The sequence below is a fragment of the Aedes albopictus genome, chromosome 1, assembly GCF_035046485.1.
Source record: "Aedes albopictus strain Foshan chromosome 1, AalbF5, whole genome shotgun sequence".
Lineage (NCBI taxonomy): Eukaryota > Metazoa > Arthropoda > Insecta > Diptera > Culicidae > Aedes > Aedes albopictus.
In genome coordinates, this window is record NC_085136.1 from 50,857,998 (window position 1) to 50,875,681 (window position 17,684).

Below are 17,684 nucleotides of genomic sequence, written 5' to 3' on the forward strand. Positions count from 1 at the left end.
GCGTTTGATGCGCGACGACGCGACCGCTCTACTCTGCATGGCATGCTGACATGAGACGCGTGGGGTGTAAAGTTTTACATGTCGGCGGCGGCGGCTGGATTGCCTCGGGGACAAAGCAGCCCATGCGGGAAATCAATTTCCAGTCGCCGAATAACTGAATCATATAAAAACCCGCCTGTTGCTTGGATGGTGGAGCTTTTAGAATTCCGGGATGAGTCCATTGGGATGAGCGCGATCAAATAAAACATCTCGTTTGGCAGTCTTTTGTCCTTTTTTATTGGTGTAGACCCGTATTTGTATTTGAGCGTTTCAGAAAGGGTATTTCAATTGAACCTATTGCCTATTGATGGATGATTTTGATGGTGCCTTTGTGGGACCGCGACACAGCTCGATGGTGAGAAATACGATGAAGAGCACTCCAATGGCGACGAAACTGAAGCTGTAAACGGTGAACTGACCGCGGATGTCCAGCGCGAACCAGCCGTCACTGTCGACCACAGCGATGGTGAGTATGGTTTGCGATACCAATCCGACCATGGTGTTGATGCCGAAAATAAGCGCGAAACTGTCATCGGAGATGTGTTTGGCGATTTCCGAGCTGACGAGCGTGATGGTGAAGGCGTGCAGGATGCCGAACAGTGTGTAGCCCACGTAGGATACGGTGAGGTTGGTGGTTTTCGTAGCCATGAGCAATCCGAAGCCTTCCAGGATGGCGATCGTCGATAGCGCTAGGATAGTTGTGTGCAGTTTGAGGAACCTTTGTGGAACATACCCGGCGAGGAAGGCCACTATGGATCCCATGAGGGTAAGTATGGCTTCCACCGCTCCATTCCACAGTACGGTATCTGGGCCGCCGATTTCGGACCATAAAGCTTGCACGTAGGAAGTGATTTGGTAGTAGAAGCACACGGCTAGAGAGTACCACAAACTGTATCGTACTACGGTGAAGCATGTGTAGGCGGATTTGAAGTGGTTCCATAGGAGAGTTGTTGCTCGACTGCAGGTTGTTTCGGGAGCGGTGGGGACGGAGTTTTCTGTTTTGAGCTCGATCTCTTCGTCCGGAGGAGGTTCTCGATGGTGGAAGTACATACTCGCCGGGACGGGAGGCAGTAAGAAGGCCCATATCGTTGTAGTGAGTTGAGCTGAAACAGAGTCGTCATAGATCATTACTCAATGTTAATTGGAAGTACCGTTCGCGCTTTTGGTGAAAAGAAAAAGAACAGCGTCAAAGTATAAAGAAATGTTTTGAAAATATTTACTTTTGATCATAACTCAGCCAAGCGGCATTCAGTTGAACTTGGTTAATGCATCAATATCACAATATTCCAAAGTAGCGTCATTATCAATAATTCAAAATTTCAGAAAACTATGTTCACCTGATGGTATATAGCCGTAAGGAAATGCGGAAAGTTTCGTACCACAAATAAAAAGTTCATGACCTAAAGACTGTTATTTTTTGTAAAATAGCTATTTATTTAAAATAGCACAAGATAAAACAAATCTGAGAAACGGAACATTCTGGCATATGGTTTTCTAGGGTCCAGACCAGGCAAACAAGTTTCTGATAAATGTCTGGGGTCATTCTGGCGAATAATTTTCTTGCAAATTTCATACAATCTTCTAAAACATACTTGAGCTAAAGGATTTCCACAACATTGCACTTTAAGAAAGTCATTTGCGAGCTTCTGTTTTTGTAATCTGTCGTATTCAAATGAATGCAAACGACTGGTACGCTTCCAGGTGTACATAGTGTCTACCTAATGGTTCATTTTTTTTTTCTTAAACACATTCGTTGATGAACCTGAACCAATAAGCAAACAGTTTCAGCAGAAAATAACGCTCCCCTGAAACATCCCTGAGAACTTCTGGGACTTCCTGAAACCCCCTGTGATACTACATCATCAGTGAATATGGCATCTGGACCCCAACATCTTACTAGGGTCGAAAGGATCGATCAAACCTTCGAGATAGGGAAAGATATCAAGATCAAGGACATCGAGACATGGAGAGTTGACTGTAGCACCCATAAGAAATAGCCGAACTAATTTAAAGCACAGAATGAAGCGGCTTCCAATATCAGTGAAGTTACCAGGCTCGTTTAAGTTCTCGCTTGCAACATCCCCTGTACCCCCCAAAAACCTCCTGTGGCGCTCTGAAACGACCCTGGGGTCCTTTGAAATGGTTCTGAGACTTCCCGAATCGCCCCTTAGACTACCTGGGGCTTCCCTCGAACACCCTGAGGCCTCCCGAAACACGCCAGGAACCCCATCAAATTACGCCACAGAAACAGCACTGAGATCCCCAAGAACCCCCTGAAACGCCCCTTGGATTCTCCAGAGTTCCTACGATTCACACTATTAGAACCACTGAAAGCCCCTAAAGCCTCCTGGACCCCTTTGAAACCCACTAAAATTCTCGAGACAACCTTGTAGTCCTGAAATGTCCCTGGGTTCCCCAGGAACCCTCTGAGACCGCATGAAACGCTCCTGGGATCTCCTGAAACTCCCCTGAGTTACCTTTGAGCCACCTCGAACCCTTCGATACCCACTGAAACGATCCTCAGACCCACTGGAACGCCCTGAAACGCCCCTGTATTCTCCTGATACTCCCCGATACACCTAATGAGAACTCATGAAACGTCCCTGTGATCCCCTTGAACCCCATGAAACCCTCTGAAACCCCTTGGGATTCCCCTAAGACCTCCATGTACCCACCAACCTACCAGTTTTAATTTGTGCAGGAAGTTTCCTTCCGTAACCGCCTCCCGTGTGTCCAAAAAGTTTGACCACCCCTGCGAGGGATCATCCCAAGAGTTTGCATGATTTTAGAGCCTGTAACTCCATCAAACAGTCATCGTCTTGAATTGTGGACCGCCATCTTGGATTTTGGACCACCATCTTGGATTCCCTTATCAGCATATTTGGACTTTTGATATCCTCCCCATACCGAATATATCCGATTTACATGGTTTATGAGCCATAAACTCCATGAAACAGCCACCATCTTAAATAGTGGGCCGTCTTGGATTTTAGACCGTCATTTGGGATATTCATATTAATATTCATAGTTTTGGACTGCAAACATAGGTTTTGGAGTTTAACCATCTTGGATTCTCTGGTTTACATATTTAGAGTATGGACTTCTTTGGTATGGATATATCAAATTTTCATGATTTTAGAGCCTAAAATTCCGCCATTTTGGATTTTATGGACACCATTTTGGACACCCTGTCAAATACACCCATAGGTTTCAGAGCTAAGAACTGCATAAAACAGAAACAATCATGGATAATATGGTCATCATAATGGGATGCTGTACATCTTCCCAATATCAAATATACCCATTCTGCATGGTTTTTGAGCCTAGAACTCTGTAACTTAGCTTGAAAATGGCTCTTCCAGTCTTGACAAAATTCAAACACAGCCATTTAATCTTGTCCGTCGTTTCGGTCTCATTTAGGACCTTCCTCAGGGACTCAATTATTGCCGATTTTTCGTCCAGTGTTGTTTTATCGAACTATGATTGTCGGACGGATTTTTCGATAAAACAATACTGGACGAAAAATCGGAAATAATTGAGTCCCTGAGGAAGGCCCTAAATGAGACCGAAACGTCGGGCAAGATTAAATAGCTGTATTTGAAGTTTGTCAAGACTGGAAGTCATTTTCAAGCTAAAATCTATCGCAGTCAAATCCAAAAATTGATAAAACTCTGTAAGTCAGGCCATCTTGGTTTTCAACGAGGAGAACACTCACTTGCAAAGAGTTACACCCACTTGTTGTTTTCTCTGCTCAGAAGTGTGCTATGAAGAAACGGTGTATGGACGGCTTTTGCCTTGTGATTTTGTCTAAAAGTTTTCCGTATGAAGTAGGAGACGCTCACGCATACCGAAGTCATGAGGAGGCCACGAAGGCGACTCTCCACGAGGTGAATGTAAATTACACTCGCCTCGTGAAGAGCAGCTTTAATAGCTCTGTCACGACTTTGGTAGGCATGTGCGACCCCTACTTTATTCGTCAAACTTTTAGACAAAACCACAAGACAAAAGTCGTTTATACACCGAAACATTCTATGATAGCACACTTCTGAGCAGAGAAAACAGCAAGAGAGTGTAACTCTTTGCAAATAAGTGTTCCCATCCCTGCTGGCCACCATCAGGCCCGGATTTAAGGGGGGGGGCAAAGGGGGCAAGTGCCCCGGGCCCCCCGATCAGGGGGGCCCCCCAAGAATCCTGAAGCACTATATATTTTCTTCATCAAAACATAAAATGCCCTTCAAGAGACGATTTATTTTATACATGTCCTAGTATTGTAATAATTGAGTTCTTCTCCCTATCCAGATTATTTCATATCGGAGTTTTCACTTGAAAATCCAAAGTTTCATAATTTTTGAAATCTTCACATGAAAATCCTTAGTTTCGTATTTTTGGTGCCAAAATATGTTGCTCTTTCGATTAAGTTAAAAAAAACAATATTTTTTTGCTAAGCAATTCAACCGTAGAATTGAAGTGTATTTCCCATAATGACTTATTTGAGGGTTCGGTTTTAATGCTTGGTTGCAGCAAACCCATATCTAAATAGGTATAACAGTATTCAATAATCAGGTAAAATGAAGTATTTTTTTTTTTTAAATTTTGTTCTACGCGAGTTTCTATAAAACCCCATGGAGTTCTTGTTGAATTTAATTGAAAAACTGTTTTAGGACTTAACATTACAACAAAAAAGCGTCTCTATCAAATAACTGCTTAATACCCATCTGCATCAGTTCGTTTGAGGACAGATGTTATCGGTTCTGTCACATTCGCCCGAAAACCATTCGCCCGAATTCCAAATGCCCGAATGACAAACACCCGAATGTAACAAACGCCCGAAAGTCATTCGCCCGAAACGACCATTCGCCCGAAAAGACCATTCGCCCGAAATACCATTCGCCCGAAAAGACCATTTGCCCGAAAGACCATTCGCCCGAAAACCATAATAATGTAGAACACTTTTCTGAAATCAGTTTAGGCGTCGTCCACGCGTATGGCTAAACGCCATTATCAACTAAAAGTTACTGCAACCATTTTCATCGGAGGTTTTTGCTTTCTTTGAACACAGTCTGATTTAAGACTTATAATGTTACAAACATTTTCGGCAATATAGCTGTGGAAACCTTGATTGGAATTGTCCCTTCTTTTGTTAATAGGCTTTTCTTTCTAGTTTCACCTTCAAGGAAATTAAATTCAATTTTATGTCATTTGTTACCAGAAATTTGCCCTTCTTGCAATCATGGGCTGTTCTTTTAAGTTATTCTGTTATGGAGAACCTTGACGTTTTACGTTTTTACAACTTCTGGATTCCAAACATGATTTCAAAAGAACATCTTGCTCAAATAAGAATGCTGAATTAGCTCACACGTTCTAACTTTTATCAATTATTGTTCATTTTAACGAAACGTAGTTATTCCGAGTAGATCAGTCGTGAACACTATTAACTTAAAAGTGTTGACTACTCTGTGCTGAAGCATTATCTTTATCCTTTCGATCAGCAATGCTGTAACAATTAATGATCTAATATGTAATATTTTCACGAGCAATTAGGCCTTCTTCAAAATATAGGCCGTTCTTTTCAACTAAGCTGATATGATTATTATTGGCGCTAGTCCAGCTGTTCTTGCGATTGGTCGGACACTAAGTACACCATGGGCCTGTCTTTAAACTTTCATCATGGCAAATTGCATGGAATTGGCGCATGACTTTCGGGTAAATGGTCTTTCGGGCGAATGGTCTTTTCGGGTGAATGGTTATTCGGGCGAATGGTCCATTCGGGCGAATGGTCTATTCGGGCGATTGGTCTATTCGGGCGATTGGAATTCGGGCGTTTGTCATTCGGGCGTTTGTCATTCGGGCGAATGGTTTTCGGGCGAATGTGACAGAATCGATGTTATCATAGGAAAGAGTAGATAACGATTCCTGGACATATTCGAGAAATTCGGGAAAGTTTTAGAAACCTAGTTTTCAAAAACATCTCAGAACAATGTTTTTACAGTGTTATTGCTACAGTTACCCCCTAACTTTGTTCACTCGTAGAATTTTGCAATTCAAACTGAACGCTAGTTTGTAAAATTTTCATAAATCTTTTAAATCCGGTTGAAAGTTTAAAATATATGTACGATCTGATCAAGATTACATTTACGCTGTAAACCTGTATGCGGAATCTTGACATTTTAGCATAAATATTAGAATGCTTGTTCGTAACATTTTTTTCATTTATTTAAATCATCGGTCGATATTTTTAAACATTGCAATTGAAGGTTTTTAATATTTCATCAGAAAAAATTGAAAAATAAATGAAACATTCATCATTCGAATGAACAAAAAGGTTGAGTGACATACTGCCCATATTCGCACAGGTGACGTAAACGCCACATAGGTCAAAATCCACTTTTTTAGCTTAACATATCCTACACCATGTATAGCATATGCTCCAATTATTAAAAAAATGTGTTTGTTCTAAAACATGTGAGTATATTGAAAAGAACGTTTTGACGTAACCACCATGTGGTCGCAATACTGACGTCTGTGTACAAGAGAACTAAAATCTCCCCATAAAACGTACTTGAACATAATTTATTGAGATTATTTATTAAGATAATTTATTGACATAAACATAATTTATATTTGAGATATCTAATTATTTGATTTCAGATGCCTGAAAATCATTTTCAATATCAACAACTTTAATAGTGAATATTCTCAATTATGTTTAATACTTATTATGGATGCAATGTACTGAAACATTTATGATGCTTTGACAACAACATGCGAATAATTTAACAAATTGATACTTGATAGCCTACAACTCGTAATGGTGAGTCTACGCCGATTGAAGTATTCGTTTCCACTGGTCTTAGTCCTGGATCAATCGTTTCCAGTCGCCCTGAGATTTTGGAGCCCCTTAGGGCCGCAAAATGCAGTTGAGGAAGACCCAAAAGGCCCGCGTGCGCGTCCTACCACGAAGCCAACGGCTCCTTCCTGGTGCTCTGCTAATATGGTATAAGTTAGTCATTCTCTGGCATACGAGCTACGTACCCATCCCACCGCAGTCTGCCGTGTTTTATCCGCTTCATTATACATCAGTTAACCGATTTTGTCAGCCTGTTTCGGGGACACATTTTTTGTTCTCCTTAAATCTCTAAATAGATTTTCAAGCAGTAGTTTAGTGATGAACATGATTGAATTAGTTAAAGTTTGACAGTAAGTTAATGAGAGCAAAAGTTTGTGGGGCTGACAAAATTGGGTTCATACTGTATAGATTTATTTACATACTTGGTACAATTCGTAGTTCATGCAACACCGCCATATGGTTAGCTGCGAGTATTGTTCGCAGTTAACGTGCTTACTTTAAATTACTCTAAAATGGGTGTTTGTCAAATCTCCTAAGTATAGAATCCAAACACCTCATGTATGAACAGTTATATTGTTTGTATGGATGGTTGTGGTAGATCTCTATCACTTCCTCTGAATTACGACGTAAACTCCTCAAGCTCCCTTTCAGGTACTTACTAAGTGCTTGAAGCAAACTCATTGAATCTCGAAACGTGAGTTTTTGTGGCACCTGATTGATTAATGATATAGTAAACTCATGGTTAGCCACGAGTAAAATCATTCCACAGCAAAACTATTATAAGTTGTACGTTTTGTTTCTAAACCATTATTGAAACAATGCTACTGAACTGTTGTGGCTTTTCAGTCTAACAAAAGTGGTCAGGAGTTTAGCATAGCCGTTTTAATCCTGTTAGACTGAGAAAGCCACAACAGTTCAACATTTCTTCCCAGTCGTAAACATCCTCCAAAACTTAGATAAATTAAATCCATATCTATCTGATTAGGCGTTGGGTGTATGAGCTTTTGATGTTTACTAATTTAATTGTAAAAACTTAGTGTAGAGGATAAGTACAAGGTTATTAAAATGAAATTAGTTTCGTAACATTTCGTAATTTGTCGAATATGAGGAAAAATAATGAGGCCCGCGGGTGACACTTAATGTTTCAGTTTATCAAGTAAATCTCAAAAAATTGTAAATATTACTAAAGTATTTCTTAAAAAATAGTTACTTACAACACCATATTTTGGATAAGGCATAAAATAACCTTTTCAACATAGACTGCCTTAGTTGCATGGTGCATTGGAAGAAGCCGTTAGGATCCATCGCAGAGCCTGGGGATTAATGTTAATTCCGGTATTTTGCACACATCAAACGAAATAAGAAAACTGGTCGGCGTAAAGTCAAATTGCACTAGGCGATTTTTTTGACAGGTAAAGATAAGCCAAGGAATCATAGTATTTCAAGAAATAATGCACATGCTTTGATATCCCAATTTCTTGCAGGACATTTTCCCATAATCATTGGAAAACAGGTGGTCCGGTCTGATTTAAGGACAAGGTATTTGGAGTACATTGCTCAAAATTTCTAGAGCACCGTTTTTTAGAACCGTTGAACGGATTTGGATTAAAATGCATCACGCTGTTGACAACCACTGAACAATTAGCGTGATGCATTTTCATCCAAATCCGTTCAACGGTTCTAAAAAACGGTGCTCTAGAAATTTTGAGCTATGTACTCCAAATACCTTGTCCTTAAAGCCGACCAACTGTGAATCTTATGCCGTTTTTCTTTATTATCCAGTTCCAACCTGGGTTGGAAGTGGATCAGATCACAGTTTCAACCCCAACCCGATTTCGGTTTCGCTTGTACTAAACTTTGTTTGACGTTGTTTGTTTACACATTTTCCGCCAATCCAGTTCCAACCCAGGTTAAAAAAGAAAAACGGCATTACTACGATGCCCACGCTTTATGGTATGCTCGACCGCACTATCAGATAGTTCACATTTTCAGAATGTGACGTGTTAGCTTTTTTTCTGAAACCACGGTTAGTACATGTTCTTTCGAGTCGGGACTGTTGCTTATCAACAAACAATGTATTTAACGCAAGAATACGGACATTCAGCTGGAGACCCAGGTTTGATTCCCGTTCCGGTAGGGAATTTTTTTTCGGCTCCCCGGACATGGTGTATCATTGCACTTGCCTCACAATATACAAATGCATGCAATGGCAGGCAAAGGAAGCCCTTCAATTAATAACTGTGGAAGTGCTCAAAGAACACTAAGTTGAAGCGAGGCAGGCCAAGTCTCAGTGGGGACGTAGAGCCATATAGAAGAAGAAGAAGACGGACCTTCCGGAAAAAAAAATCTAACACGTGTTCAGAAAACGGGTACCGTAATAGCAAACATAACGGTCATAGCAATCTGGTTGTTACGCCAACTTATCCGTGTAATCTTTCATCAAAACGACTGAATGGTCGCATAAACTGACGTACACGTTTTAAATATGGAAAAATTACATGAAACATCTTAAAATCATTGCGGCTCACTTTTTGTAGCTGTAATCCACGAAACTGACAGATTATTTCATTCAAATAGTCGGTGCATATGTAAATCCGGAAAAAATCTATAAATTCGTGTTTTCCCATCAGAGAAGACGTTGGTGGTTACATCGACTATGCGAATATGGGCAGCATAGTTTCTTTCTAAACCGCAAAAATCAGCAAAAAAAACGAATAATAAACAACATTGAAAAGAAAAAACCGTACATTAAGGTTTACATATTCAAAAGCTTGTTTTTGGGGGCCCACTTTATACGGTTTGCCCCGGGCCCCCCGAAGCCTAAATCCGGCACTGGCCACCATTTATGAACTCGGGACGTCTTCACCAAACTAAAATACCTTAAAACGGGGTCAAATTAATCTCCGGGTCAGACGTTTTTTGATTGCACCAAAACCTCCATTTATGTAACGAGTCGGAACTGCCTAAATAGATTTTTTACCTTCATTACCTTAATGGATTTGAAGTTTGCAAAGAAGTTTAAGAACGGCGAGTGAGCTGGAGATTTAAAAGGAGCCATGCGGGGTTTCAGAGGGATTTCATGGGAGTTTCAAGAGGGGAGGGGGCTTCAGCGGTATTTTCGGGGGCTTCGAAGAGCCTCAGTTGCGTTACATGGGATCCGATGGGGTTTTAAGGGGAATTCGAGTGCATTTCAAAAAGCTTCAGAGGATTTTTGGCAAGTTTCAAAGGCGTTACATAGGCGTTTTCAGGGGTTTCTGAGGGACTAAGATGCGTTACATGGGGTCCGAGGGAATTTTAGGGGGATTTCGAAGATATCTCTGACAGCTGCAGATGATTTTTGGCGAGTTTCAGAGGCGTTACGAAGGCGTTTTTGGGGGTTTCTGAGGGTCTCAGCTGCGTTACATGGGTTTCAAGGGGGTTTTTAGGGGGATTTCGAAGGCATTTCAGACAGCTTCAGAGGATTTTTGGTGAGATTCAGAGGCGTTACTCAGGCGTTACAAAGGCGTTTTTGGGGGTTTCTGACGGATTCAGGTGCGTTACATGGGGTCAGAGGGGGTTTTAGGGGGATTTCAAGGGCGTTTTAGAAAGTTTCAGAGGGTTTTTGACGGGTTCCAGAGGCGTTTCGAAGGCGTTTTCGGGAGTTTCGGGGGTTTCGGGGGTTCTCAGGGGTGTTACAGGGGGTTTTGAGAGAGGTTAAGAGGGCCTACAGCTAAAAATACATTTTGGATCACAGCTCTTGAGGCGAAACTGGAAGCATTTCCTAATTCTTTTGGTTTTTGATTTTTTATTAACCTTCCGTAACTCGCGCGGTTTGCCACCACCGTCAGCACCACGCCAATGCTGAATACAAAAAGCGAGATTTTTTCAACGTATTGTACAAAATACAACAGCGCGATCGCTCGAGGGTTAAATAACGAAGCAAAATGTTCAAAATCGGTTTTCGTGCACATGTAGGGTATGGATCAGGGTATCTTCTATTTTTTTCGTTATTTAATCAAAAATCAAAAATTAAAATATAAGGTGATGCTTCCAGTTTAGCCTTAAGTAAGCTTCATGGAGATTTCAGCGGCGCTTTAAAGTGTTTCTTAAACGTTTCAGGTGGTTTCAGAAGAGATTCAAGACGTTCTAGAATGTTTACGATTGTCGATCCGATGACCTATACTCAAGGGAGGTTACAGTAGGTCCGACGGGATTTCAAGGAGTTCTGGATGATTTTTAGTAGGTTTCGCCCAATAAACACCACATGGAAACCCCTGAAGTCCTCTTAAACGCATCTGAAACCCCCTTGAAACGCTTTGCAGCTAAAATCCACCGTAAACACCCTAGAACCGTCTGAAGCCTACTAAAACCCACTTCACGTTTCTTGTGTAAAAACAGCAGAGATACCACAGAAGTGATAGGGTTCAGTGTCGCTGTGAATGTATTCATCTGCTACCAATTATGTAACATGGCTGAACTAATGAGCAGGCAGAACATAAAGAGAATGTGGGGAATTGGGATTTGAACGGCCATTACTTAAATTAGGCAGCTTTTGCTAATAGGCGTCCATGTGCTGTGGGTGTGGCTTTATTAGTGCAGTGGTAAAATTCGGTTTAACCTCCCCCCCTTCCTTTTCAAGCAGGAGCTAATCTGTGCTCTGGGGAAGCAGACCGTCCAGGACCTCTTTTGTTGGACCATTTAATAGGTTCCACCGTCCAGCACACGCTGGCAAGCCCACCTAAAACATTCTGGAACAATCTGAACCCCCACAAACGCCTCTGAAACGCAGTGAAACACCCCTGAAAGCTCACCTGAAACATACTGGAACCCCCTGAAAGTTTTTAAAACGCCTCTGAAACCTCTTTTACACGTCCAGTAACTCCTTCAAACGTCCCTGAAAACTTACCCTCAACATCCTGGAACTGACTGAAACCCCCTGAAATTTCCTGAATCGCACCTGAAGCCTCCCTAAATGACCTCGACCTATAATCCGTTGAAACGACCTTAAACGCATTGAAACGCCACTTTAAGCCCATCTGAAACATCATGAAACCTCCCTGAATCATCCTGGAGCCCCCTAAAACGCCTCGTAAACCTACCTGAAACGCCCCGTAATCCTTTGAAATGCCCCTAAAAGCCCCCCCTCAAACAATCTGGAACCCCCCGAAATCCCCACAAAAGCCCGTTAAATTAACCCGAAGCGTTCTGTAACTAAAAGCTCACCTGAAACATTCTAAAATCCACTGAAACGCACCTGAAAGCTCATCTGAAACTTTCTGTAACCCCCAGGATCCTCCGAACACTCCCTAAAACGCCGCTTGTAATGCCTCTAAAATCCCTCTTGTGGGGTATGAACAAAGCTGAGTAGCATTTCCCATGCGTGTATTTCCCCTAGCAAGCATCAGTGACAGCCAGCACCATGACGGGGTCATCGTCAGTGTGATGCTGCCTCATTGACGAGTGGACTGTTGGCGGAACAAGTCGCCATCACCGTGAGGTTCCGTATTATGCCAAGTGATTCTACTGCAGTTTGCTAAGATGGCTGGGAACGGATTGTTCCAGTGAGTTGCCCGGCATTCACATTGGCGATCCTGCCAGGAGTGCATCATAATCAATAACAAGTTAATCATAAAATAGGTAGAATCACTTGGCATAAAAACAGTGAGAGAAAACAAATCGTTTTGGTGTGTGAAGTGTGTGGTGGTGCTGCAAACACAGTGAAGTGGGTGTTGCAATTCTGCGGTTCCTGACGAAAGCTAGAGCGTGGAAAGTTTTTGTTTTTCCAACCGCGTTCTGTTTTAGCCTTGGTTCTAGCACAAACACATGAACGAAGGCGCGGTGACGTGGTTGATTTTTGTTGTCGACTGGTAGCACGCTGTGGATAGGTGGTCGGTCGATGATTGCATGCATGTTTCTTCATGTTCTTGCTCGGCATGGATGGTCGCGCTTTCGTTGATTCCTCGGATCGTACATGCTCGTGTTGTCGCTCGGTTGAACGGTAAATGCAAACAGGTTGATGTGCATGATGGTAGAGGTGTTTGACTATTGTGAATGTTGCCGTAAAATACTCGCGGCATTGGTTGGTTGGGTTGGTTTTTGCTCGGGTTTTTGGTTGGGCAAATTAATGGCGTGTCGAACCGCCGAAAAATTTTCTGCATAAGGAAAATGCAGGGACGTGTAATGAAAACCGTCCAAGAAACCGGAATTTTTAGATAACCGCCGAAAATTATTCTGCATAGAGAAAATGCAGGGACGTGTAGTGAAAACCGTCCAAGGTAAAGGCGTTGTTGGATAACCGCCGAAATTTTTTCTGCATAAGGAAAATGCAGGGACGTGTAATGAAAACCGTCCAAGGAAACGGCATTTTTGGATAACCGCCGAATTTTTTTCTGCATAAGGAAAATGCAGGGACGTGTAATGAAAACCGTCCAAGAAACCGGAATTTTTGGATAACCGCCGAAAATTATTCTGCATAAAGAAAATGCAGGGACGTGTAATGAAAACCGTCCAAGGTAAAGGCGTTGTTGGATAACCGCCGAAAATTTTTCTGCATAAGGAAAATGCAGGGACGTGTAATGAAAACCGTCCAAGAAACCGGCATTTTTGGATAACCGCCGAAAATTATTCTGCATAAAGAAAATGCAGGGACGTGTAGTGAAAACCGTCCAAGGTAAAGGCGTTGTTGGATAACCGCCGAAATTTTTTCTGCATAAGGTAAATGCAGGGACGTGAAATGAAATCCGTCCAAGGAAACGGCATTTTTGGATAACCGCCGAAATTTTTTTCTGCATAAGGAAAATGCAGGGACGTGTAATGAAAACCGTCCAAGAAACCGGAATTTTTGGATAACCGCCGAAAATTATTCTGCATAAAGAAAATGCAGGGACATGTAATGAAAACCGTCCAAGGTAAAGGCGTTGTTGGATAACCGCCGAAAATTTTTCTGCATAAGGAAAATGCAGGGACGTGTAATGAAAACCGTCCAAGAAACCGGCATTTTTGGATAACCGCCGAAAATTATTCTGCATAAAGAAAATGCAGGGACGTGTAGTGAAAACCGTCCAAGGTAAAGGCGTTGTTGGATAACCGCCGAAATTTTTTTCTGCATAAGGAAAATGCAGGGACGTGAAATGAAATCCGTCCAAGGAAATGGCATTTTTGGATAACCGCCGAAATTTTTTCTGCATAAGGAAAATGCAGGGACGTGTAATGAAAACCGTCCAAGGAAACGGCATTTTTGGATAACCGCCGAAAATTTTTCTGCATAAGGAAAATACAGGGACGTGAAATGAAATCCGTCCAAGGAAATGGCGTTATTGAAAAACTGCCGAAAATGGTTTGCATCAGGAAAATGCAGCGATGTGTAAAGAAACCCGTCTAAGGAAATGGCGTTGCATGATAACTGCCGAAAGCTGTGCGTGAGGAAATGCAGGGACGTGTAATGAAAACCGCCCATAAAAATTGCATATCGTAAAACAGTTTAAAATTCGAAGTACGCAATGAAAACATATCTACTGAAAATATGTTGTAGAATCTCTTTCGAACTCGTTTTGTAGAATCTATTTTCGTATAATGAAGGATATTTGTGTGTTATATATGGTCCATCTGTACCATCACATTGAAGCATTGAAAGTGGATTTGTATGATATACGGATTCTTTAGTCTGATAAATCTCGAATTCGTTAATCTCTTGTTTTTTTTTCTTGTTTGACAAATAATTCTTACAAAATATGTTCGTTTTCGTTGAATGCGTCGAATTTTCGCAATCGTGAATAACGATTGATTTGAGTGAGAGAAAAACAGGGCCGGCTACATAACGAGACGTGCGCTTGAAGGAGAGAAAACGCATCACCCAACTGCGTGTGTTGTAGTTATTTTTATTGGAGCTCGGCAAAACCCCATAGATGATCGGTTAGCATTGCAAGTTATCAATCAAATGATATAGGTTCGATATTAACAAAAGTGCGTTTACTAAACAAAAAAGTAAATGTGGCCATTCGTCTTAATTCTTGTATCTTGAAGTGTATCTTGTTGCTTTGGTGCCATAAGGATGAAGAGAACGAAATTGAAGGTTTGAGCGTAAAAATAACAAGCCTGCTAGTAAGAGAACATTTTTTTTTTTCGGAGAAGAGGGAGAATGTGGGGTATGAACAAAGCTGAGTAGCATTTCCCATGCGTGTATTTCCCCTAGCAAGCATCAGTGACAGCCAGCACCATGACGGGGTCATCGTCAGTGTGATGCTGCCTCATTGACGAGTGGACTGTTGGCGGAACAAGTCGCCATCACCGTGAGGTTCCGTATTATGCCAAGTGATTCTACTGCAGTTTGCTAAGATGGCTGGGAACGGATTGTTCCAGTGAGTTGCCCGGCATTCACACCTCTGAAACATCCTGGAACCCCTCTAAAATCCCCTCAGACGCCTCCGAAATGTCCCTGAAATGCTCCGTAATCCCTAGTATAGTCGGAGTTTTTGGAGTAGTTTCTAGTTAACTCCTCAACTCAACTCAACTCAAATATCCACCATTTCTCGGAATTTTTGAATTTATTCAGAATTACAATGCTGTTCAAGTAGAAATTCCCGGCGAAATATTTGTTCGATTTGGAACGAGTTATCATAAATTTGCAATGAGTAAATGGAGAGGATTGTACTAGAGATTTATATGAGATTATTCTTACGAAAGTTCTAGGATATCTCAATTCACTTTTGTCCGGAAAATAGAACAAAATCTTCCCGCCCCTGAGAGTTTCTTGTACTCCTGGAAATGCTTTTAGGGTCTCCTGGATCCCTCAGAGTTTTCCTGAAACGCCAATAAAATCTCCTGGAACTCCCCTAAAATACCCTGGAATCTTCTCGATTTCTCTGATACACACTGAAATGCCCCTGAAATCCCCTAGGAACCCCGTCAAATGTCCCAGAATTCTCCTAATAAGATCCATCGAAACGCCTCTGAGAACCCTTGAAACCCCCTGGAACCCGCTGAAACTCCATGAAATTCCCGTTTGCTCCTAAGTACTCCTGAAACACTCTGAGCCCCTCTGAAGCGCCCCTGGGACCTCCTGAAATGCCTCTGGGACCCTCGGGAACTCTCTGAGACCCCTGGAGCTCATGCCCCTGTAACCTGCTTTTGCTTTACCTTAACAGCGAACCAGGTCTCCGTTGCCATTACCATCATTATTACATTTTCTTATGCACTGTATTGGTAGGTACTGAATACCTTTTTTTATGCCCATGGTGCATAGTTTAGATCTGCATAAAATCTGTATAAATCTGTATACTTGGCATCCCTGCCGCACTGTTCTTTTTCTTTTGATCAGAGCGCGAACTCCAAATCTTATTTACCGAGTAATGTAATTAAACATGCTTACCTCCCAATGAAATGTAGTTCAGTCCTAGATAGTCGGTTACGCCAAAGTAGATAACCGTCTGTGAAATCGTTGCTGCCAGGAATCTCCCGGCCTGAGTGGCCGACCGGATATGCGAGGTGACCTTCTGATAGTGCTTCCTGTCAACCTTCGCGTAGATGTACGTCCAATAAGCAATCTCTGCAGCCATGTAAGTTCCATAGAACACCTCCAGAACTTGGAGCGCCCCAAGAGAACTGGTCCACACGAACAAACACCATACCACGGTACCGGCCAAACCGGCCACAATAATCAACGGTTTGTAGCGAAAATAGTCCGTAATCAAAAACACCACCACCAGCTGAGCCACGTACGAATACGTCCCAATGGGGAAAACATCTTGCACTACCTGTTCGACAGTCACGTTGTGCCAGGGACCGGTCAGAAACTGAAACACGAACGGTTCACTCGGTCGGAACTCCTTCAGGAAACCGAAAATGCACAAAATCAAAGAAACACGTTGCCAGCCTTCCATCACTAGCCATAACCAGTGTCAATAATCACTCCTAATAAGTATCACTGGCCACCAGCAGCAGTAAACGCTTGAGACGTGCCCTATCACTTCCTACAACCAAAGCCGTTCACGTTCCCTAGCGTGAGAAGCGAGATAAGCTACATTGAACGGCTGGCGGCCCAGACGACGACGACGCGACATGTGGTGTGCATACTTCGATGACGACGATGTGCGATGCACTACAAGAACCGTCAAACACGTGCCTACTGCCTTCTACTGCTATCGCTTATCAAGTCCCGCGCAAACTTTTCCCTCCGTGTCAGCATCCACCGCCGTACGGAGCAAACACGAACTCTTTATATGACATGATTTCGAAATTCGAAGAGCTGATGGTTCACCGAAAGAATGCACTACGCCAACCGTGCAAGAGCTGCCAGACTCGAACTCATCCCACCCACACCCACATCCGACTCTGCAGCAGCAGTAGCAGCAGCAGGAAAAACGACCAACTTTAAAAATAGAAGAACGAGGTGTGTGTTAATTCGAACCTCTGTGTTCGTCGAACGTCGAACCGCGTCGAACGTACGTATAGACAATTACTGCTCGTCGATAGTAAGAACTGGCGCGACAAACCATCTGATCTGATGAAACGACGACATCACCATCACCACCAGCTACCAAGGCAGCTGCCGCGCCGCGCCAATTTGACAAGCAATCAAATGGAATCAACACCACCCGTCCGTCGTTTTGGGGCTTGATCGTCTCTCACCGGGTGCGCATTCGATGCAGTTATCAGCATATGCACTGCACGTATACATGCAGGCCATCAAACGCATTGTGTGTGTGGTTTGGGTAGCATTCTTCTGTTCTGTTCGAATGAGAGTAGGAGTTCGGGTTCTGGTTCATGGTGCATGTCTTGTTTGGCTGAACCAAAATACGGCAGTCTTTCAACCCCATGCATG

General features: G+C 42.5%; 1 protein-coding gene across 1 annotated transcript; it reads right to left on the reverse strand.

Annotated features, from left to right (window-relative positions):
- Nucleotides 1–252: 252 nt before the first annotated feature.
- Nucleotides 253–17,252, reverse strand: LOC109397930 (thiamine transporter 1). Its single transcript, XM_029855427.2, has 2 exons — nucleotides 16,233–17,252; nucleotides 253–1,142 (listed from the first exon to the last, which is right to left on the reverse strand). The coding sequence occupies exons 1-2, from the start codon at nucleotides 16,741–16,743 to the stop codon at nucleotides 334–336; spliced, it is 1,320 nt and encodes a 439-aa protein (XP_029711287.1). The 5' UTR covers nucleotides 16,744–17,252; the 3' UTR covers nucleotides 253–333.
- Between the last annotated feature and the right edge of the window lie 432 nt (nucleotides 17,253–17,684).